At 51.2% G+C, this 23694-nt stretch overlaps 2 protein-coding genes across 2 annotated transcripts; one reads left to right on the forward strand and one right to left on the reverse strand.

Moving 5' to 3' along the window:
- The first annotated feature begins 8497 nt into the window (after positions 1-8497).
- Positions 8498-9305, forward strand: LOC136788454 (olfactory receptor 14C36-like). The gene has a single exon (XM_066986999.1). The coding sequence runs from the start codon at positions 8498-8500 to the stop codon at positions 9215-9217; it is 720 nt and encodes a 239-aa protein (XP_066843100.1). The 3' UTR covers positions 9218-9305.
- Positions 9306-21050: 11745 nt separating this feature from the next.
- LOC136788455 (olfactory receptor 14A16-like) lies at positions 21051-22016 on the reverse strand. The gene has a single exon (XM_066987000.1). It carries the CDS (start codon positions 22014-22016, stop codon positions 21051-21053), a length of 966 nt encoding a protein of 321 aa, XP_066843101.1.
- Positions 22017-23694: the final 1678 nt, after the last annotated feature.

Below are 23694 nucleotides of genomic sequence, written 5' to 3' on the forward strand. Positions count from 1 at the left end.
TGTCCTCTTCCACTTTTAGGCAGGACACCCAGACGGTGACTGGCAGGGATCACATTTTCCCAAGTTGAGGGAAATGATCACAGCAAGTCAATTGATGCACCTCATTCTGAGTTCGGTGTCCTAAGCCTGTAATGGGGCCCAGAACCTTCCATATCAGCCACAAACCCACACAATTTGGGATTTCTCTCACCTCTGTTTAGGTATGTACAAAATACTCTAGGCTAAGCTCCCTCAAGTAATTACAGGAGATAGGGAAGAACAGTGAGTTGTTCAAATGCAAACACCATTTGACATTTGAGGTGCCAGAGGTTGTCCAAGCTAGCAGTAGTCCTTTAAGTTAGGGCTTCAGAGATTGGGAATAGAGGTATTGGCTTTTTGTCTAGTGTATACTGCCTAAAAATGTTGCCTTCCTTTGTGCCTTGTCACTAACCTGGGAGCTGTCCCATGGCAGTTAGCTAAATCATATAAACCTCCCCTATAATCTCTCTCTCTTTCCCAAAAGTGGGAGAAAATTAATGGAGAAAGGTGTGTTATCTCTTATTCTGAAGTGACATGAGTTATCTGCAGAGAAAAAAGCACAGACATGCAAAAACATTGGACAGCCTGTGGTGGGAATAGCTGGGGGCTCTGGTGTGGCTGGGACCTCCACCAACAGACCTGAGGTCCTTGTCCTCTCAGCTATCTAGGGCTGCCATCTCTTCCACTTAGGACCACGAGAGGACACCAGCCCCAGGGCCTCGTTGCCTCCTCAGCCTTGCACAGAATTTGTGAGGTGTCCAACCACTGTTCTGCACTTGTGGGCTGCTCACCTGGGATCTCCAATAAAAGTCTTTTATTCCCCTTCCTCACACCCCTTGGGATCTGGGACCCCACAATTTCAGGGTCATGACAGCTAGGGCTGACACGGATCATCACATCCCTGGCCAGCTCTTTCTGGCATGCAGGTATCAGATCCAGGTTTGTATTACCTCTGTTGGCCCATCTGGCAGCTGGACCAAGAAGCTATTCCAAGACACTCTAGAAACCACCTGGACTGTTTGCACATAGCTCTGTTCCCCTTGTGGAAAATGGCAGGGACATTAAAAAGCCCTCAGGGAGACCGAGACTCATACATCCAGAGACTTCTTTGGGGTGCTTAACAATGACTATGTCCACTTCCTTGACATGGCTGCAAGTTATTTTTCTCCCACCATGATAGCACCCTTAGTGACCCCCTCTCTGATTGGCACCCACAAGGGCTCACAGAACGTTTCACAGGTCACATAGAGGAGCTCCGTATATCCAGGCAACTTCAGTGAGGAAATCCAACTCTGGATCATTCCAGCCCGTCTGTTCTGAAGTCTGTACCTACCCACTGAAGGATCCCAAGCTGCAAGACTTGTCCCACCATGCCTTGGCAGTGACTCCATGGATGTCAGAAATCACAGGCTCCAGCTTGTTCTGGTCTGTGCACCTGGCTGATGGTGTCGGCACATCTTTGGGCTGTCACACCTCAGCTGTGGGACCATGCGAAACTCTGCCTGCTGTTTGCAACAACACTGAGAAAGAGAACAAATAGTAATCTGGTCTTCGGGAGAGCAGTCTTTGGCCTCTTCAACCATCTGCTTGGAAGAGTCTTGTGGGATAAGGCCCTGGAGAGAAGAGCAGTCCAAGAAAGGTCGTTAATAATCCAGGATCACCTCCTGCAACGTCAAGAGCAGTCCATCCCAGGAAAGACGGAATCAGGCAAAAATGGCAAGGGGCCTGCATGGATGAACCAGGAGATCCTGGTCAAACTCCAACACAGAAAGAAGCATAGAGACGGTAACTTGAGAGGAATACAGAGGTCTTGTCTGAGCATGTAGGGAAGAATATTGGAAAGCTAAAGCCCGACTAATGGGATTTGGCCAAGGATGTCTAAAGCAGTAAGAAGGGCTTCTGGAAGTGTATAGGTGACAAAAGGAAGGTCCAGGATTTTGTGGACCCACTGCTGAATGAGACCCAGGATCTGTTGACACAGGACAGGGAAAAAACAGAGGTGCTGAGTTCCTTCTTCATCTCAATCAGTACTGGCAAGACTGCCCTTCAGGAATCCCAGGTCACAAAGAACAAGGGAAAGTCAGGGGCAAGGAAGATGTACATTCAGTGGGAGTGGGTCAGGTCAGGGCATACTAAACCAAATGGGATACACATATCTATGGGACCTTATGGGATGCACCCATGAGAGCAGAGAGAGCTGGCTGATGTCCTTACAAGGTCACTCTTGGTCTTCTGGGATCAATCCTGGTGACCAGCAGAAGTGCCCCAAAACTGGAGGAAAGCAAATGTCCCTCACAGCTGCAAGAATGGCAAGAAGGAGGGCCCAGGGAACTGCAGGCTGCTTAGGCTCCACTCCATCCCTGGAAGACGATGGAGCAGCTCATCCTGGAACCCATTTCCAGGCACAGGATGGACAAGAAAATCATTTGGAGCAGTTGCAATGTCTTCATTTAGGGGAAATGGCACTTGACCAGTTTGGACATCAAATGTCTGTGATGAAATGACTGGCCCGGCAGATGAGGGCAGTGGATATAGATCTACTCTGACTTCAGGAAGGTTTTGTTGTGGATTAACCTGGAAGTAGCTAAGCACCACACAGCAGCTAGCTTGGTCCTCCCACCCAGTGGGTCTAAAAGTGAGAAACCTTGTGGGCTGAGATAAAGACAGTTTAAGAAGTAAAGCAAGAGCTGTGCACACATGCAAATTAAAAACAAATCAAATCAAAAAATAAAATAAAGTAAAATAAAATAAAATAAAATAAAATAAAATAAAATAAAATAAAATAAAATAAAATAAAATAAAATAAAATAAAATAAAATAAAATAAAATAAAATAAAATAAAATAATAAATAAAATAAAATAACTCATTATTCAGTACTTGCCATTGACGAGCAGAAATTTAGCTATTTGTAGGAAAACTGTTTCATCAAGTGTAACCATTAGTTGCAAAGGAAGACGCAATATTACCCAATGTTCCTCGCACCACGAATAAAAGAAAAATGCAGAATTTTTTAGTGTTTCTTCAATAGCTCAATAAATGTCTATCTTTTTATTTCTGTCTCAGCTCAGCATAAAAGACACATCAACTTAGTAGAGCAGGTCCAGAGCAGGGCCACAAAATTGTTCAGAGGGCTGGAGCAGGTCTGTTATGAAGAGAGAGGTTGGAAGAATTGATTTATTTTATTTTGTTTATTTTTTATTTTTAATCTGGCTGGAAAAGGGAAGGTTCTGGGGAGACCTTAAAGCAACCTTCCAGTACCTAAAGGGGGGCTACAGGAAAGCTGAGGAGGGACATTTTATCAGGGAATGTAGTGACAGGACAAGGGGTAATAGCTATAAAGCTAAAAGAGAGTAGTTTTAGATTAGATATTAGACATTCACTTAGTGCTGACCCATGTAAGCACAGCATCAAGGGTTTCTATTTCTCATACTGCCCCCCATGACATGTGGGTTGAGACTGTGCAAGACATTGTGATGGGACACAGCCAGAAGAGCTGACCCAAAGTGATCAAATTGATTTTCCTGACCATCCAGCACCCTGTGCAGCCTACCACCCCACTACCAAAAGCATGCCATGCACACCAAGTACACCTCCTGTGAAGAGTGGCTGAGAGAGTTGGGATTGCTTAGTATCGAGAAGACAAGACTCCATGAGAAATTATTGTAGCCTTCGGGAAGGGAAGGGAAGGGAAGGAAGGGAAGGGAAGGAAGGGAAGGGAAGGGAAGGGAAGGGAAGGGAAGGAAGGAAGGGAAGGAAGGGAAGGGAAGGGAAGGGAAGGGAAGGGAAGGGAAGGGAAGGAAGGGAAGGAAGGGAAGGAAGGGAAGGGAAGGGAAGGGAAGGGAAGGAAGGGAAGGGAAGGGAAGGGAAGGAAGGGAAGGGAAGGAAGGGAAGGAAGGGAAGGGAAGGAAGGAAGGAAGGGAAGGAAGGGAAGGGAAGGGAAGGGAAGGAAGGGAAGGAAGGAAGGGAAGGGAAGGGAAGGAAGGGAAGGGAAGGGAAGGAAGGAAGGGAAGGAAGGGAAGGGAAGGGAAGGGAAGGAAGGGAAGGAAGGGAAGGGAAGGGAAGGGAAGGAAGGGAAGGAAGGGAAGGGAAGGGAAGGGAAGGGAAGGAAGGAAGGGTAAATGAGAGGAGAGGAGACTCGAGGAGACTCGAGGAGACTCGAGGAGAGGAGACTCGAGGAGAGGAGAGGAGACTCGAGGAGAGGAGACTCGAGGAGAGGAGACTCGAGGAGACTCGAGGAGAGGAGACTCGAGGAGAGGAGACTCGAGGAGAGGAGAGGAGAGGAGAGGAGAGGAGACTCGAGGAGAGGAGAGGAGAGGAGACTCGAGGAGAGGAGAGGAGACTCGAGGAGAGGAGAGGAGAGGAGAGGAGAGGAGAGGAGAGGAGAGGAGAGGAGAGGAGAGGAGAGGAGAGGAGAGGAGAGGAGAGGAGAGGAGAGGAGAGGAGAGGAGAGGAGAGGAGAGGAGAGGAGAGGAGAGGAGAGGAGAGGAGAGGAGAGGAGAGGAGAGGAGAGGAGAGGAGAGGAGAGGAGAGGAGAGGAGAGGAGAGAGGAGAGGAGAGGAGAGGAGAGGAGAGGAGAGGAGAGGAGAGGAGAGGAGAGGAGAGGAGAGGAGAGGAGAGGAGAGGAGAGGAGAGGAGAGAAAAGAGAAGAGAAGAAGAAGAGAAGAGAAGAGAAGAGAAGAAGAAGAAGAAGAAGAAGAAGAAGAAGAAGAAGAAGAAGAAGAAGAAGAAGAAGAAGAAGAAGAAGAAGAAGAAGAAGAGAAGAGAAGAGAAGAGAAGAGAAGAGAAGAGAAGAGAAGAGAAGAGAAGAAGAAGAAGAAGAGAAGAGAAGAGAAGAGAAGAGAAGAGAAGAGAAGAGAAGAGAAGAGAAGAGAGGAGAGGAGAGGAGAGGAGAGGAGAGGAGAGGAGAGGAGAGGAGAGGAGAGGAGAGGAGAGGAGAGGAGAGGAGAGGAGAGGAGAGGAGAGGAGAGGAGAGGAGAGAAGAGAAGAGAAGAGAAGAAGAAGAAGAAGAAGAAGAAGAAGAAGAAGAAGAAGAAGAAGAAGAAGAAGAAGAGAAGAAGAAGAAGAAGAAGAAGAGAAGAGAAGAAGAAGAGAAGAGAAGAAGAAGAGAAGAGAAGAGAAGAGAAGAGAAGAGAAGAGAAGAGAAGAAGAAGAGAGAAGAGAAGAGAAGAGAAGAGAAGAGAAGAGAAGAGAAGAGAAGAGAAGAGAAGAGAAGAGAAGAGAAGAGAAGAGAAGAGAAGAGAAGAGAAGAGAAGAGAAGAGAAGAGAAGAGAAGAGAAGAGTTCATTTAGAAGGGACCTTCAAAGATCATCTAGTCCAACTGCCTGACCTCTTGAGGGCTAAACACAAGTTACAGCATATTAATGAGGGCAATGTCCAAATGCTTCTTGAACACTGACAGGCCTGGAACTAAAAGCAGGTCTCAAGGAAGCCTGTTCCAGTGTTTGACCACCCTCACAGTACAGAACATTTTTCCTGCTGTCCACTCTGGACATCGCCTGGTGCATCCATGTGCCATTCCCACACGTTCTGTGATCAGTTAACAGGGAGAAAAGATCATCACCTCCCTCTCCACTTGCCCTCCTCATGAAGTTGCTGAGAGCAATGAGGTCGCCCCTCAGCCTTCTTTTCTCCAGAATAGACAACCCAAAGTGTCCTCAACCTGTCCTCATAGAACATCCCCTTTTACAAGTATTCCCTCTTTTCCCTTGGTTTCCCAACTGACAAGGTTCCTGGTCAGATAACCTCACTGGAAGAAACATTTTCTCTCTCTCCCATGCTCTCACCAGTTAGCGTGACTGACCAGGTCTGGCTCCCTCACTGCCTCCTTTATCACTTGTTGGTCAGGTTTGTGTCCCTGGCTATGTTGTGCTTTATCCCCGGGAGGCAGCCAAGCACCACACAGCTGCTCTCTCCCTCCCCATTCTTAACAGAACAGGGGGAGAGACATAGGAGAAATATCTGGAGAGAGTGTACCAGGGAGTGTAGTGATAGGACAAGGAGCAGTGCTTTTAAGCTAAAAGAGAGTAGATTTAGATCAGATCTAAAGAAGAAATTCTTCATGTAGTGGGTGGTGAGGCCCTGAAACAGGTTGCCCAGAGAAGTGGTGGATGCCTCATCCCTGGTAGTGTCCAAGGTCAGGTTGGACGGGACCTTGAGCAAACTGTTGTAGAGGGAAACGACTGCCCATTTCACAGTGACTGGAACTAGAACTTAAGATCCCTTCCAACCCCAAAGATTCTATGGTTCCATGAGCATGCTGGCCAACAATTGGTTTTGTAGTCTGTGTAGACAGAGGGATTTCATTTGCTGTGAAGAAGATTGCTTCTCCTGAATATTAACAAGTGCTTGAAAGAAATGGAATACAGCTGTGTGTCAATCTGTGGGTGTCCTAACTAATAAAAGGACAGGAAAAGATGATTCTTATAACGAACTCTTCCTTTGAACTAGGAGAATAGATAGCACTGGAAATAGGTGTCTCTCTTGAGTGGAAAGAAGGAAGAACAGTGATAAAATCAGTTTGATTCAAAGCCGATTCCCCTGGAAGCCCAGGGACTTGTCAAGAGCTCCCTGTGCTGCTGAGCTGGGACAGGCTCCTGGGCCCAATGGGAGCTCCTGGCAAGCGGGCAGCGCTGCAGAGAGACAGCTCTGCCCACAAGCAGCTCCTCTGCACAGCGCAGCAGGGCTGGGGGCACTGCCTGCAGGGGACAAGGGCGGCTGGGAGAAGGGAGGGAGATGTTAAAGGCAGTGTGGAGGGGGGCTGCTGAGAGCTCAGTGTTGGAGAAATCTTCCCAGCCCTGAACAAGGTAAGTGTCTGTGTGAGGGCAGGCAGGTGAAGTATCCTAGAGGGTTTTCCTACAGCTGCCACTTCCCACGGCCGGTAGTACACGTTACAGGGTCTGTTCTGGCTTCCCTAGTTTAGAGGAGAGGGATGTTCCCTGGATACAAAATTACCTGCCAAAGCTGTCAGAGGGACAGGACATGAGGGCTCCTCCTCATGGGGTCGGCTGCAGGACGTGCAGCTGGGGTGCAGGCAGGGGTGGCCAGGGCTGTGGTGCAGAGCAGGGTCCCTGCTGTGCCCCAGGGGCTGTGTGCCAGGGCAGGGCCTCTGCCGCCTGCCAGGCTCAGCACCCTACCTGCCCGGGGAGCTTCCCAGGGAGATGCAGGGAGAAGCTGCAGGTGGAAGGAGCCCCCCAACAAGAACAAGGCAGGACACGGCTGGTGCCCAGAGGCTGCCGCCTGGGTCAAGGTGGTTGCAGCTCCACAACACCCCCAGGGAATCTTTGGGGGAGATTCTTGAAATGGAAGAGAAATGCCTGCACTACTAGTAGGGAAGGCACTTTCTGGGATCTCTACATTCACTTTCCTCCCCTGAAGGGCTCTCAGGACAGGTCAGAGCTGCTGTATATCTGCATGAGGAGATATCCCTGGGCAATTATCTGGAACAGGAGATGTCTGCAGAACAAAGCTGAGCACACGTCAGGTGGGATAGGGTCTGTGAGCAATGGCAGGGAGGAGACGTGGGGACAGGGAAGCAGCTGCCAGCAGGGACAACTCCAGGCAGCAGAGACCTGGGCAGGGAGGTAGAGGGAGCTGCTGCCCGAAACACCAAGGGAGGGGGGATTCAGGCACTCCCTGCCAGGCCTGCAGTGCAGGCACCTTCTCTACAGCAACCCCCTGCTCTCCTCTGCCACCCAGCACAGCCTCTGCCCTCAGGGGCTTTAAGGCATGAGCCACCTCCTCCTCAGCTGGACCTCCAGAGGAGGAGAGGAGTCTGTGTCCTGCAGTGTGATAAACAACGCTGAGGCTAAGAGTGCCTTCCCTGCAGAGTCACTTCCATAGGTGGCATGCAGGCTTGGTAAGGTTAAGGCTTCCCTGCATGCCTGCCTTCCTTTCTCTGTGTCAGTGCATTGGAGCATTGTGGTATTCTTTCATATGTCTCCAGCTGTGTGTGATTCTCCTGCTCTCTTTGTCTGGGGTGCAGGTGAGTATAAACTTCTCTTCTGACAAGGAATGCTGGGCCCTGCCCTGAGGGTGTCTTCTTGGGAACAAAGGGCCCAAGATTCATTTTAAACTGTCGGGCATGGTGTCACTCACTTGGGAGGGTAGGATAATGAGCGGGTTCATACAGCTCAGGGAAGGGTGAATTCTCTGAGAGAAGGCGTGAATTTTGTTCAGAGAAGTCTCCCTAACATGCCTTTGCCTTTTCCTCCATTGACAGGCAACTATGCCCTGAGGCAGCAAATGTCCAACAGCAGCTTCCCCACAGAGTTCCTCCTCCTCCCATTCGCAGACACACGCGAGCTGCAGCTCCTGCACTTCGGGCTCTTCCTGGGCATCTACCTGGCTGCCCTCCTGGGCAACGGCCTCATCCTCACAGCCATAGCCTGCGACCACCGCCTCCACACCCCCATGTACTTCTTCATCCTCAACCTCGCCCTCCTAGACCTGGGCTCCATCTCCACCACTGTCCCCAAAGCCATGGCCAACTCCCTGTCGGGCACTATGACCATTTCCTATACAGGCTGTGCTACCCAGTTCTTTTTCTTTATTGTCTTTGTCGCAGCAGAGTTTTATCTTCTCACCATCATGGCCTATGACCGCTACGTTGCCATCTGCAAACCCCTGCACTACGGGACAATAATGGACATCAGAACTTGTGTCAACATGGCAGCAGCTGCCTGGGGCAGTACTTTTCTCTATGCTGTGCTGCACACTGCCAATACCTTTTCCCTCCCCCTCTGCCAAGGCAATGCCCTGGACCAGTTCTTCTGTGAAATTCCCCAGATCCTCAAGCTCTCCTGCTCAGATGCCTACCTCAGAGAGGTTGGGCTTCTTGTGGTTTGTGCCTGTTTTTTTGGGGGGTGTTTTGTTTTCCTTGTGCTGTCTTATGTGCAGATCTTCAGGGCCGTGTTGAAGATCCCCTTGGAACAGGGACGGCACAAAGCCTTTTCCATGTGCCTCCCTCACCTGGCTGTGGTCTCCCTGTTTCTTAGTACTGCCACATTTACCTACCTGAAGCCCCCCTCCATCTCTTCCTCATCCCTGAATCTTTTGCTGGCAGTTCTGTACTCGGTGGTGCCTCCAGCAGTGAACCCCCTCATCTACAACATGAGGAACCAGGAGCTCAAGGATGCAGTGTGGAAACAGATTTCATGGATGTTTTTCAGTACTCATAAAGATCCCTTCACTCTCCAATAATGAAGCCCAGTACAACACCTTCCAGGCTTGTGTTTTGGTTGTTCTCATTATTGTTAGAATTCCTTTTTGTTGTTGTTGTTGTTGTTGTTGTTGTTCCAGTTGTTCTTGTTGTCATTATGAGTGTTTGTGCTCCTTGCATTTCTACATAAGTGTTTGGATTCCCTTCCTCCCCCCCTATGAATTAATGAACCTCTTCTGTCCCATATGGAGGCTGTATAAATGTGCGTCTAGCACTGTGAAGACTCAGTGAAGACTCCTGCATTACATCTCCGTAATAAAACGGAATCACCAGAGCGTACTGACCGAAGGCTGGGATTTCCTTCCCTAACCAGTGTCAAGAATAGGCCCAAAGAATTGCTCCTCACAAGGGTCTGTTCCTGTTTTGGTTCAGGGAATGGCTCATTGTTGCACTGTGACCTCTCAGAGACCAAGGGCTAGATTTAAACTCACCCATGGGTGTCTGCTTAACTCAAAGACTGCACACAACGAGCCAGGCTCTCTGTGAATATAAAAAAAAGAAAGGAGCCTGCACTGCCTTCTTTGTCTGACGTCCTTCCTCTGAGACCTGGTCTGGATCTGCAGGGGCAGTGCCCGTGTGCAGGGGTGCTGAGGAAAAGAGTCCCATCCCAGTAGCACGGCCAGGGAGCACCAGCGCTTGGTGCCTGCAGAGCTGCTCTCTTGCCACTGCCGCCCTCTCGTGCTGAGCCCTGCTGGTGGGGTCAGGCCCGGCTGCTCCTGTAGCTTGGTGCCAGTGCTGCTGTGGGGCTGTGCTGGGACTGCAGGCAGGGACAGGCAGTGGGCACGGCAGTGGCACAGCTGGCCTCCACTTGCTGCAGCACTTCCCTCCTAAGAGGGGATCTCCTCCGGCCACTGCCTGAAGGCTGAGGCCTTCCTGCAAAGTTGCTGTCAAGAACAAGCCCAAGGAAGAGACTCCAAAGAGGCTCTGTGCTTTGCTGCTTTCCACAAGGGCTTGGTGTGGTGAGAGCAGAGTCCAGCATGGAGTTTAGGGATCTGGGGCTGGTTCACAAGTTCCCTGTTAATTGCTAGTGGCCATGCAGCTGATGAATATTTCTAATTCCTAGACACTCGGGCTCCACAGAACATGATGGTGCTGATGGCAGAAGAGTTTTTTGTTTTGTTTTGTTTTGTTTTTTCCTGGAGGGAGCCAGGATCTTCCAGGAGAGCCCAGGTGATCTGCAGGGGCAATATGAGGCTGGGAGACAACCGCAGAGCGTGAGCCTGTCCAAGATGGACTGACCAGAGCTCAAGTGCTCAATGTGGTGTGAGCAGGCAGAGGAGAGCTCTGCAGCCCCGGGGCATTCAGCGGCACCAGCAAAAGAGTCTGGCGAGTGAATTGTTCCAGCTCTGGGGCAACGGCAGTGACCCCATGAGCTGGGTCTGCCTCCCAGCCTGCCCAGAACGGCCCTGCAGAGTGCCCCTGCGCCCCAGGAACCACAGCCCCCTCGCTCTGCAGAGCAGCACCGCCAGCTGGGGCTGGGGCTGGGAGGTCACTTCCCCTGAGTGTCCTCTAGGCCAGCTTCAGGCACATGGCTTCTGGACGTGAGCGTGATCTTCACTGTGCACAAGGAGCTGAGAGACCACAAACAGGCACGGGGCTGGAACATTGCCTGCAAGGTGCCTCCTGCCCTAGCACCTCACAGGAGTGACACAGAACTGGCTGCTGTGTGTCAGAGAGGCTGGGAGTCCAGCAGCAGTGCCATGGGCTTGAAGGATCACAACCAGCTCACTTCTACCTGGGCAGATTCTGGCCTAAGAAGGGGGTGTTTTGCAAGTATGGTATTAGGAGGGCAGTGGTGCCTCAGAAGCTCTAAGTCCAGTAGGATGTGAATGGCTGTTAAACAGCCTGTGAGTTGACCTCTTTCTGAAGTAACTGACAGGTCATCCCTTGAATCCTGGCTGGGATCTGTGCCTCTAGGCTCACATCTGCTGGTCTCCATGACAGGCCAGCAGATGCACCTGCTTTGCACATAGTTTGTGAGATCCTCTCTCCCTAAGTACCTGGTAGGCCCCATTGAGGAAGAGGTCTTGAAGAGGTGTTGTCATGTCAGAGGTTTCAGCTTTTGCCTGATTTATCCCTCAGGGCTGCTTTCAGTTTTCGACACAGAGGGGGCCACTGCCTCCCAGATGCCTGGGGGAACACAAAGCCTTCATGAGGCCATGGAAGAAGTTACCCTGGGTCCATAGGAGCCATTCTGGAACCAAACCACGTAGGCAGGAAGCGCACTTTTGTGGTGTTGCAGAGCTGCTGGGCACATTGTGCAGGGTGCTCCGACAGCCTTTGTGTCCTTCTCCATGCTGGCTTAGGAGCTGCTTCTTTCTCAGGAACTCAAGAACAGAGTAGCCAACAGAGGTGAGACAGATACTCTGAGTTCATGAAAGCCATCAGAAAGCTGCCCCTAAGAAGACGAATGATATGCGGAAAAAGGAGGAACCTGGCCAGGAGAGATGTGAGATTTGGGGGAGGAAAGAGGAGCTTGGAGAGCAGAAGCTAACGATTTTGGAGAGGTAAGAACATTCAGGTAATGTTGATCCCACCATAAAGCTGACTTAAAGCAGTCATGTGAGGCCCTTACCCTATTTTAACCTGTAACATTAATACCTAAATCTAAATGCCACTCCACACCCTGACAGGAATCCACTGCTCTAACTTTTGACCACAATATCCCTTGAAGCCAAAATTAGTCCATAACCCCTTTCTATGACCCTCTCTTGCTCACCCTGATCCCTGCCCTTAACACTAGCATTGAAATGCTCTATTTAACCCTAGTCTTCCAGCAGACCTAAACAAAACCCTCAGCCAAAGAGCTTGCCCATACCCTAACCACAGACCTGACACCCCAAGCAGAACAACAAGCCCTCCCCCTAAACATCTGCTTAATCTCTCACCCAGAAAGGTTCGCCATAGTCCCTAGTGCGATACATGAACAACTATCATCCAAAGCCTGTCTTCCTGTGCATTAACCTTCTCACCTTTAACCCTTGTCCTAACCCTTAACTTTAGGTTCTTGTCCCATTGGGGGAGGGCAGGAACCGTGAGATTGCTGTGCATTCAAAGGTGAATGTGAGGGGCCATGGATCTGAGCAGCTTGTAGGTCACAAGGACGAGATGGGAATGCTCTGATGAGCTCAGCTCTGCCTCAGGATCTCCCGCACCAGCAGGACGAATGTGACTGTGGAAGGGACTGTGAGGTCACTTCTGTCTCTGCAGTTGATAGGGCAGCAGCAACAACGTGTCACGGAAAGGGACTGTGAGGTCACTTCTGTCTGAAGTAGCTGGCAGGTCACACTTCTACCTAGGATCTGTACTTTTCAGCTGACATCTGCCAGTCGTCCTGCTAGGCCAGCAGAAGGCACCTGGTTGGCATGCTGACTGTGGGATCCCCTCTGCCTACATGCCCAGGAGGACCCAGACAGAAAGAAGGCCTGAATGTGGGTGGTCCTGTCCCTTCTGCTTGAGTACATGAGTGGACAGCAGGCGGCACAAGGCTTGGTTGTGTCTACACAAGAAGCTGCAAGGCCAGCAGCAGGACCATGGCTTGGAAGATGATGGTGAGGTGACTTCTGTCTGGTTGGCTGACAGGCCCCTAGAAGGCCAGTGGGTTGGGATGCCTACTTCAGGAGTGGTTTCCACCCTGATGGAGCTTTCTTTGGTAGTAGGAAAGAGCAGGAGAGAAAAAAACTGCCACAAAGTGCACCTTGGAAGGTTGGCACTGGTCATAAAGAAGAAGAAATGTCCCTCAAAGGGTTGTGCTGTGGTGCTAGAGGTCACCCAAAGAGTGTCTGTGATCAGAATATGGCTTCGTGTTTCAAGGAACAGCTGGTGAGGGTTGATGAGACATCGGTGAAACCACAGAAATGCCGGGATGAGAGCAAGGTGGTGAACAGAGATGGGTGTCTGCAGCCTTCAAGGAAATAGGGCAAAGTGTGGGGCAGCATAGGGAAGTCTGGAGAGGACAAAGAGGTGGGTGCTGGCAAGAAGAGAAGGCCCCAACAGCCCTGACATTTTGTCCCCTTGGATAGAGCTTGTGAGGAGATGAGATATAGTCATTGCAAGGGGGCTCATTGCTTTCTTGAGACCCTGTGCAGAGGCAGGAACGTGTCATACCATTGTTCTTCTCCTGGCATCACACTGCCTACCACATCCCACAGACCCCCAGCAAGAGCCCTGAGCCAGACATGGGGGTGCAGGATCTTCCCTTGCAGTGGCTGGAGTCAGGACCCGGCCCTTTTACTTCACCACAACAAACCCAGAGTTTTCTCAGCACAGTGCTCTGCCTGTCTGTAAGCATGGCCTCCAATTATCTGCCCTAACAAGTCCCTGAGGAGAATCTCTTGGTAATGGCCCTCAGTGGGGCCCATTAATACTCCAAGTCACTTCAACTTTTCCTTCTGACTTTACTTTCTCAAGCAATTGCATCATTCTCCTCTCAGTACCCGAGGTTCACAGACGGAGCACCAAATCCACCATGGAATTCATTAAAATGAATTATTGAATTAAAATGAACACCTAAGGAACCATATGTCTTCCATAGTTGTATTCAAGTCTTCAGGACTTGGACAGCTAATTGGAGAGCTTTCATGGTGTAGTTAAGGAGGAAGATTTCAAAAAGCACCTAATAAATATATTTTCTCATTTTAAAGGGTGGATTATGTTGCATTTCAGTTTTGAGCATCTTTCTTCAATTGATATTAATCCAGGGCTTCTCCTATGGAGACATCCATAGGGAGGAAAAGCAGACTCTTGAGGTCTGACAGTACATGGACAACCTTGCTCCTCACCACCCCAACCCTGACATTTCTCTCATGGCCACCTGGCACTTGCATCACTTTTCCTTACACCAGACTTCTGCACTGAAGTCTGCAGCTGGATGTTACAGCCCCTTTGCACCAGCTCCCACCTGCTTTTCTTAGAGACCTGGCTGCACACAGACACAGAAGGGTTTTTCCTTATTTTAAAACAAACAACAAGAAAACATGCAGCAATTTTCCAAACAGCAAAGCAAGCTCCTCATCTGGAATGTCTTCAGTGAGGTTTTCCTTCCCATAAGTATGACTGTAAATTAAGCATTTTATACGGATTGATAGGAAATTATAAGTATTAAGATTAGTATTATTCCATATGATCTTAATTCAATAACAAATGATGAGGAGCTTGCTACAGAAACAATTAGGCAGACTGCTAATAGATGGGCAAGCTTGAACTCAATGAAGCTCAAAGCAGCAACTGGGTCAGTGAGAGTGGTCTGAATGATCAAAGAGTAAGGGGACGGCAAAGCAGGAGAACCATGGGAAGTGCATAGGTCCAGACAGGCAGATGGACAGGGGACATTCAACAGGGATTGTTTATTCAAGATGGGTGGAAGTACCTGGAAGATGAGGGAGTACACCATGATGGACAAATCAATGACAATGCAAGTAAAGGTGAACATCTGTATTTCTTCTCCTGTGATGAATATAGATCCTGAAAATTCACCTGAAGAAGGATGTAGGTCACTGGTGAAGGAACTGTCTTTTTGTGCCATCACCAATGCGGATTACAAAAACACTTCCACACATAACAGTAATACGTCCCACCCCATCTTCGTCATCCTGTGGGGCAGGGGAGAAGGAGCTGACAGCCAAGGGACACATGTGGGTGTGGAAGGTGGGGCCCAGCAGAGACAAGGAGTCAAGGCAGTGGGTGGGGGAGGGCAGGAGAAGCAGCCCAAGGAGTGGTGCTGCTTGTGAGCACACGTTTGTGCCAGCAGCCTGAGTGCGCAGCAGCTGTGCGGACATGAGAGGAGGCCAGGAAGCACATGCCAAGGGCGCTCCTGTCAGCAGAGATAAGGCCGAGGCCGAGGGCAAGCGGAGAGGCAGGCGCAGGGATGGGGGCTGCAAAGGCGCTGCTGACCTCCCTGCCCCTGCAGCAGCCTCACTGGCCCTAAGCAGATGTGCTGTCCAGCACACACTGGGAGGTCCTGGTGTGCGTCAGAGAGCAGCAAGGAGGGTGCTGGAGACGGCTGGGGTGAGGTGGGTGGCAGAGCCCCCTGCAGGGGCTGGCTGGGGGTCCCCTCTGCTGCAGCCACCGTACGGAGCGTGGCAGGAGGAGGGCAGGCAGGGCTCGTGGCCATGGGGCAGAGCCTGGCCCTGGACGTTCCATGACCGCCTTGCAGGTCCTGGCAGGCTGCGGTGAGGGGACGAATGCCCTGGAACCCCTCCTGCTCTGCCCAGGCCAGCAAGGGCCCAGAGCGGCCTCCTCTCCCCTGCCCCTGCAGCTCTGGGCTCCCTTCCCCAGCCCCGGCTCTGCAGCACCAAGTCCTGCTGGGAGCCCTCCCCTGCATGCTCCCACTGCTCCCTGACGCTGCTGTTGCCCTCTGCCAGGCACTGCCCAGCCCAGCCCAACCACTGCCCACTTCTCCCCACCTCCCTGCCCTCTCCCCAACACAGCCCAGCCCAGCCCAGCAGCCCAGGCTGGGCTGGCCCCAGAGCAGTGCCCATCGCAGGCTGCTGCAGGGCTCTGGGCACAGCCACCACAGCCCAAAGCCCCTCGCAAGGCACCGCAGCTGCTGGGACAAAGGCGGCTCTGGGCCTCCCCAGCAGCCCCTGGGCTGGGGCCAGCCATGGCTCAGGAAATGGAGGTCCGTGAAGCTGGAGGAGCCCTGGTCTCTTTCCTGGGAGATCTCCAGCACAGAGTCTCTGTGCCCCGCACGGCCAGCCCCACTCCCCAGGCCAGCACAAGAGGCCTGCCCCAGGCACAGAGCAGCTCCACATTCCTCTCCGGGATGCGATTTGCCATCAGCCCCAGCAGCACTGGGACACTCCCAGGCCAGTGAAAGGCCAGCTACTATTTTCTAGGCTATGTGCAACCAAGAAGGCATCCCACAGTCCTTCAGTGATCACTATGGGACTCTGATCCATGGTGAAGCCCAGAAAAGCAAGAGGCCTGTCCAGGGAAGGTGTCCTTGGTTGTATTTCTGACACTATCTTTGGCAGACGAGTGCAGACATGTGGCAGAGATGCCACTGTAGAGACATCAGGACTGTCACCAAGGTACCCGTGATCTGAGGGCTAAGAGAAATGCAAGGGAACAAGAGAACAAAGTGGAAGCCAAAAGAGAGCAGCAGTGACAAGGCCACGTCCTGCTGCTGGCCATGGCCATGGCTCCAGGGAAGCAGCAGCCCCGACCCGAAGGCAGCAGAGAGGCAGAGCCCAGCGGGCAGTGAGGGGCAGCCCTGAGGGCCACCGGGGCTGCTCCTCCATGTGGCAGCTGGGCTCTTGGTCCTGAGCTCCTCGTGCATGTTGGGGCTGCCCCCCCAGCTGCAGAAGAGATGGGAGGAGATGGGACATGAGACCGGTAAATTTCTACTCTCTTCTTTATTGGCATTATCTGCATGAGAAGCCCAGTTCTATAAGTACATTAGAGGATTGGGTCAAAACTAAAAAAAACAATACATATCGGACACCAAGAATAACATTAAGTCAAATTCACAAGCTTTAGACAATATTAAGAAAGAAATAAAATTAAAGAAGATTGTCCTAACAGTTTATTTCAGAAAACATCAGGACCCTGACAGGGTTATAGGCACGTGATTAATGTTGAAGAGTAATGTGTGCAAATACTTGCTTGAAGCATATATCCAAAGAGTTTCCTCACTGCATCCTTAGGCTCCCGGTTCCTCGTGCTGTAGATGAGGGGGTTCACTGCTGGAGGCACCACCGAGTACACAACTGCCACTAGCAGGTCTGTGGATGAGGTGGAGAACGAGGGGAGCTTCAGGTAGGCAGGCAAGCCAGGCCTCACAAACAGGGAGATCATGGCCAGGTGAGGGAGGCACGTGGAAATAGTGGCAGTGTCCACTCTGTTGGTCCTCCCTGCCTCTCCCAGGAGGCCAGCCCAGCCCAGACCCTCCCCAGCTCTCCACACCTCCTTGCCCTCTCCCCAGCCCAGCCCAGCCCAGCCCAGCAATGCAGCCCAGGCTGGGCTGGCCCCAAAGCAGCAAATGGAGAAGTGGAGGTCAGTGGCAGTGTCTCTGCTGCTGCCATCTGCAGGAGATCCCCCCGTATGCTACTCACCAGGGAAGCCTGCAACCACCAAGGCGAGCCCCGATCCCCACCACAGCACACCAAAACACTGCTGGCCCTGGGGCTCCTCAGGCAGCACACACACAGTGCCCTGCTCTGCTCCCGGGACACCCCATGTCCCACACAGCCTTGCCCCAGCCCACCCTGTCTGGGCTGGCCTGAGCAGCCATTCCTGCAGCCCCTACTGCCCATGTTGCCCACAGCCCCCGAGCTGGTGGTGCTGCTCTGCAGAGCGAGGGGGCTGTGGTGTGTGGGGCCGTGGGGGCACTCTGCAGGGCCGTGCTGGTCAGTCTGGGAAGGCAGAGCCAGATAATGGAGGGCACTGCCACTGACTGCCTCCTACACAAGCTCTTCTGAGGACATTGAGCACAACTGTAAGGAGACCGGCTTCATCCTCTTGATGCCCTCCCCTCGGGTATTTATATACACATTAATGAGGTCTCCCCTCAGTCTTCTCTTTTCCAGGATAAACAGGCCCAGTTCTCTCAGCCTGTCCTCGTGCGAGAGGTGCTCCAGGCCCCTCATCATCTTTGTAGCCCTCCTCTGAACTTGCTCCAGTAGTTCAACGTCCCTCTTGTACTGGGGAGCCCAGAACTGGACACAATACTCCAGGTGGGGCCTCACCAGGGCTGAGCAGAGGAGGAGGATCACTTCCCTTGACCTGCTGGCAACACTCTTCCGAATGCAGCCCAAGATACCATTGCCCTTCTTGGCCACAAGGGCACATTGCTGACTCATGGGCAGCCTGCTGTCCACCAGGATTCCCAGGTCCCTCTCTGCAGAGCTGCACTCCAGCAGGACCACCCCCAGCCTGTACTGGTTCATGGGGTTTTTCATACCTATTTGCAGGACCCTGCACTTGCCCTTGTTGAACTTCATGGGATTCCTCTCGGCCCAACCCTCCAGAGTGTTGAGGTCCCTCTGAATGGCAGCACAGCCCTCTAGGGTATCAGCCACTCCTCCCTGCTTTGTGTCATCAGCAAACTTGCTGAGGGTGCCCTCCGTTCCATCATCCAAGTTGCTGATGAATGAGTTGAACAAGACTGGACCCAGTACTGACTGCTGGGGGACACCACTAGCTACAGGCCGCCAACTAGATTCTGCACCACTAAGCACAACTTTCTGAGCTCTGTCGTCCAGCCAATTGTCTGTCCACATCACCGTCCACTCATCTAGGCTGCACTTCCTGAGCTTGTTAATGAGGATGTTATGGGAGACAGTGTCAAGAGCCTTACTGAAGTCAAGGTAGACCACATCCACTGCTCTCCCCTCATCTACCCAGCTAGTCATCTCATCATAGAAGGATATCAGACTGCTCAAACATGACTTCCCCTTGGTGAATCCATGCTGACTATTTCTGATCACCGTCTTCTCCTCCACATGCTTGGAGATGACCTCCAGCACGAACTGCTCCATCACCTTTCCAGGGATGTCAGTGAGGCTGGCTGCAGTTGCCAGAGTCCTCCTTACCCTTTCTGAAGACTGGCATGATATTGGCTCTCCTCCAGTCCTCAGACACTTCTTCTGTTCTCCAAAACCTTTCAAAGATGATGGAGAGTGGTCTAGCAATAACATCGGCCAGCTCCCTCAGCACCAGTGGGTGCATTCCTTCGGGGCCCATGGATTTGTGGATGTTAAGTTTGCTTAGCTGACCTCTGACCTGATCTTCTTCAACCAAGGGAAAGTCCTCTTTTCTGCAGACTTCCTCTCTTGTCTCCAGGATCTGCGATTCCTGAGGGCTGATCTGAGCAGTAAATACTGAAGCAAAAAAGGCATTTAGTAACTCTGCCTTCTCCGTATCGCTTGTCAACAGGGCACCCACCCCATTCAGCAGCGGGCTGACATTTTCAAGTCTTCCGTTTTCAACTGATGTATTTGAAGAAGCCCTTCTTGTTGACCTTGACATTCCTTGCCAGATCTAATTCTAAATGGGCCTTGGCCTTCCTTGTCACATTCCTGCATACTCTGACAGCATCCCTATCTTCCTCCCAAGTGACCTGTCCCTTTTTCCACATACTGTAAACTTCCTTCTTCTGTCTGAGCTTCACCAGGAGCTCCCTGCTCATCCATGCAGGTCTTCTGCCCCCTTTGCTTGCCTTCTTGCTCATGGGGATGCACCCAGCTTGACCTCGGAGGTAGTGATGTTTGAATACTGACCAGCTGTCTTGGAACGCCCTTCCGTCCAGGGCACTAACCCATGGAATTCTTCCAAGTAGATACCTGAAGAGGCCAAAGTTTGCTCTCCTGAAACCCAGGGTCGCAATCCTACTTTATACCCTGCTTCCTCCTTGCAAGATCCTGAATTCTGGCATATCATGGTCGCTGCAGTCAGGGCTGCCTCTGACCTCCTTCACATCTCCAACTAGTCTTTACTCATTTGTCAGTCCAAGGTCCAGCAGCACAACTCTCCTTGTTGGCTCTCAACTCGCTCTTCATTCACCCCTAGGCAGAGCTCCACGTATTCCAGTTGCTCTCTCACATAAAGAGCAACTCCACCACCTCACCTTCCTGGCTGGTCTTTTCTAAAAAGCACGTAGCCTTCCATGACAGCATTCCACTCATGCAAGCTATCCCACCATGTCTCTGTGATTGCAGTGAGATCATAGCCTTGTGACCGCATGCAGATCTCCAGTTCTTCCTGTTTGTTTCCCATAGTAGGCGCATTAGTATACAAGCGTTTCAGGGAGCTGAAATGCTTATCTCTTGTGCTGTGTGTGCATGTATAGAAACACTTGAGATGTCTTTCACTCAACTCAGCCCCTTGTGGGGCAGACCCTGCTGTCCCTGGTATTCCTCACCAAAAGATGAAGGTGCAGAGCTTACCAAGAAGGCTTGCCTGTCACTGTCCTCTGCTGCCTTGGATTTCGGGTCTGCTTCCTTCCTGGTTTGCTTCCTCTTCTGGGTCCCCAGGTTCTTCTTCCTCCCACCCCCCCTTCTTTTTCCTCACTCTTCATTTTCCCTATCTCTAACTTATGTTCCTAACACTAACACTCTTTCATATCCTACTGTTATCTGTTACACCCTCCCCTTCCCCCAAAGTGACATTTAACATGATTTGGGTGCAGAGTTGACTACTATAGTCACATGTGTATCACGTACTTCACTGAGCTCATTATCATATTCAGAGGTGTTAACATCAACATTAATTTTACAAATAATCATGCAAAAGCTTTCACTCTGGGCACTATAGCTGTCAATGTTTTGTTTTGTCACCAAACAGGGTCGTCCTGCCACTAGAACACTCCCTCCTTCAGCCACCTCTCACACCAAGCTTGGGGCTCACCATCTTTAAGTTTATATAAGAGAAAGTAGGAACAAGCTGTTCAGCTCCCCTTTGCCCAGTGTTGGTGCTCATCAGTGACACAAACAAGTCTAACTACTCTCCACACATGGAATATCCCGAGTTGGAAGGGATTCTGAAGAATCACAGAATCTATGGATCATATGGATCATAGAGTCCACACCATTTCCAAAGCCTTTTGGGGTGATTCACTAGATCCACTAATTTCACTAGAGGAATAGCAAATAATTCACCAGACTCCTTTCTCTATGCCTGATGTTCTACCTGGTATAGCAGAGCTCTTATTTGCCTGTAGAAGGGAATGAATAATGTCATATCTTTGTGGAAAACACTATCACAACTACAGCAAAAGAATAAGAAATAAAAACAAAATTAAAATTAAAATTAAAATTAAAATTAAAATTAAAATTAAAATTAAAAATAGAACATCAGGGCTAGTAACAAGTTACATTATGAGTGATATGCAGAAGAAACCAGGAAGTTCAATGCCTCTGAAAAACATCTCATCATCAGTTTCCACACTGCATCCTTCAGCTCCTTGTTCCTCATGCTGTAGATGAGGGGGTTCACTGCTGGAGGCACCACTGAGTACAGAACTGCCAGCAAAAGATTCAGGGAGGAGGAGGACATGGTGGAGGGTTTCAGGTAGGCAAATGTGCCCGTGCTGATGAACAGGGAGACCACAGCCAGGTGAGGGAGGCATGTGGAAAAGGTTTTGTGCCGTCCCTGCTCTGAGGGCATCCTCAGCACAGCCCTGAAGATCTGCACATAGGACAGCACAATGAAAACAAAACACAAAAAGAGTAAACATAAAGTAATCACAACAAGCCCAACTTCTCTGAGGTAGGCATCTGAGCAGGAGAGCTTGAGGATCTGGGGAATTTCACAGAAGAACTGGTCCAGGGCATTGCCTTGGCAGAGGGGGAGGGAAAAGGTATTGGCAGTGTGCAGCACAGCATAGAGAAAAGTACTGCCCCAGGCAGCTGCTGCCATGGTGACACAAGTTCTGCTGTCCATTATTGTCCCGTATTGCAGGGGTTTGCAGATGGCAACGTAGTGGTCATAGGCCATGATGGTGAGAAGAGAAAACTCTGCTGCGACAAAGAGAGCAAACATAAAGATCTGGGTAGCACAACCAAAGAAGGAAATGGCCGTGGTGTCCCAGAGGGAATTGGCCATGGCTTTGGGGACAGTGGTGGTAATAGTGCCCAGGTCGATGAGGGCGAGGTTGAGGAGGAAGAAGTACATGGGGGTGTGGAGGCGGTGGTCACAGGCTACGGCTGTGAGGATGAGGCCGTTGCCCAGGAGGGCAGCCAGGTAGATGGCCAGGAAGAGCCCGAAGTGCAGGAGCTGCAGCTCGCGTGTGTCTGCGAATGGCAGGAGGAGGAACTCAGTGGGGAAGGTGCTGTTGGACATTTGCTGCCTCCGGGCAGGATTTCCTGTCCATGGAGGAAAAGACAGACACAAGTTAGGTAGACTTAAGTGAGCAAAACCTCTAACACGTTTCACAGAACCCTCCTCAGCAACTGCCTCTTCCCTGTGAGGTCTGTTTTTTCTTTCTAAGGGTGCCTCAGGGACCAGGCAGATTCTCTGTGAGATCAGAAGTCAGTCCTACTTTACAGCATCTGGTAAAGAGCACCAGGGATGGATCTCACGTGCACACTGGCCAGAGGTATCTCCCTATTTGCAGATCCTGAGCAGAACATCCAACTATCTTTCAATAAACAATGACAGTGGTTTTGGTGCTCTCTCAAGGTGAAAGGGTGTGGAGCAAAACTGTGAGTTTCCTCAAAGACCGACAGACCTTTCAGTGTAATGTTCTCTGATCTTCAGTCATTCATTTAAACCTGACAACTCCATTACCATCCCCCTAGCTACCCTTCAAAGCAGGAAAGTGAAAGCAGAAACCCCAGAGAGTGCCTTCCCTTCAGGTACAGCAGATGTTGGTCTTCCTTGTGAAGAATCTGCCCCGGACGTGCAGTGCGGGTGCTGTAGAACAGTGAGCAGCCTGATCTACGGAGCAGCCTCTGGGCAGCAGCAGGACCCTGCCCTCCTCTGTCGCAGCTCCTTCCTTTCCTTCCACCCTCAGCTTCTCCCCGCAGCGCCCTGGGCAGCTCCCCAGGCAGGCTGAGTGCTGAGGCTGAGTGCTGAGCCTAGCAGGCAGCAGAGGCTCTGTCCCAGCACACAGCCCCTCGGGCACAGCAGGGGCCCTGCTCTGCACCACAGCCCTGGCCACCCCTGCCTGCACCCCGGCTGCACAGCCTAAAGCTAGAAATGCAAGAATAAATCCTCATGTCCTGTCCCTCTGACAGCTTTGGCAGCTAATCATTGATCGAGGGAACATCTTTGTCCTCCACACTAAAGAAGCCAGGGCAGCCCCTGTGACATGTCCTACCAGCCATGGGAAGTGGCAGCTGTAGGAAAACCCTCTAGGATACTGCATTTCCTACCCTCATACCGACACTTACCATGTTAGAGCTGTGAAGATTTCTCCAACACTGAGCTCTCAGCAGCTCCTCTCCACACTGCCTTTAACATCTCCCTCCCTTCTCTCAGCCGCCCTTGTCCCCTGCACGCAGTGCCCCCAGCCCTGCTGCGCTGTGCAGAGGAGCTGCTCCTGGGCAGAGCTGTCTCTCTGCAGCGCTGCCCGCTTGCCAGGAGCTTCCATTGGGCCCAGGAGCCTGGCCCAGCTCAGCAGCACAGCTTCAGACCAAGGCCTCTCTGTCTCTGCCCTCTCTTTTGTCCCTTGAGATGTCCCTGGGCCTCCAGGGGAACCAACTTTGAAACAGACTGAAGCAATCCCTGATGTTCCCTCCCACAGCTGAGGAGCAACACTTACTTCCAGCAGTGTCATTTCTCATACTGGGAGAAGTTTCATCAAAGAATCACCTTGTCCTCTTCCAATTTAAAGGCAGGGCACCCAGACTGTGACTCACAGGGATCACATTTTCCCAAGCTGAGGGAAGTGATCACAGTGAGTCAATTGATGCATCTCATTCTGAGTTTGATGTCCTGGCCTGAAATAGGGCCCAGGGCCTTCCTTATCAGCCACAAACCCACACGGTTTGGGATTTCTCTCGCCTCTGTTCAGATA

Source organism: Anser cygnoides, chromosome 37, assembly GCF_040182565.1.
Source record: "Anser cygnoides isolate HZ-2024a breed goose chromosome 37, Taihu_goose_T2T_genome, whole genome shotgun sequence".
Lineage (NCBI taxonomy): Eukaryota > Metazoa > Chordata > Aves > Anseriformes > Anatidae > Anser > Anser cygnoides.

Excerpts from the sequence above, each read along its gene's own strand:
- LOC136788454 (XM_066986999.1), top strand. The coding sequence starts at position 8,498 with ATGGCCAACTCCCTGTCGGGCACTATGACCATTTCCTATACAGGCTGT.
- LOC136788455 (XM_066987000.1), bottom strand. The coding sequence starts at position 22,016 with ATGTCCAACAGCACCTTCCCCACTGAGTTCCTCCTCCTGCCATTCGCA.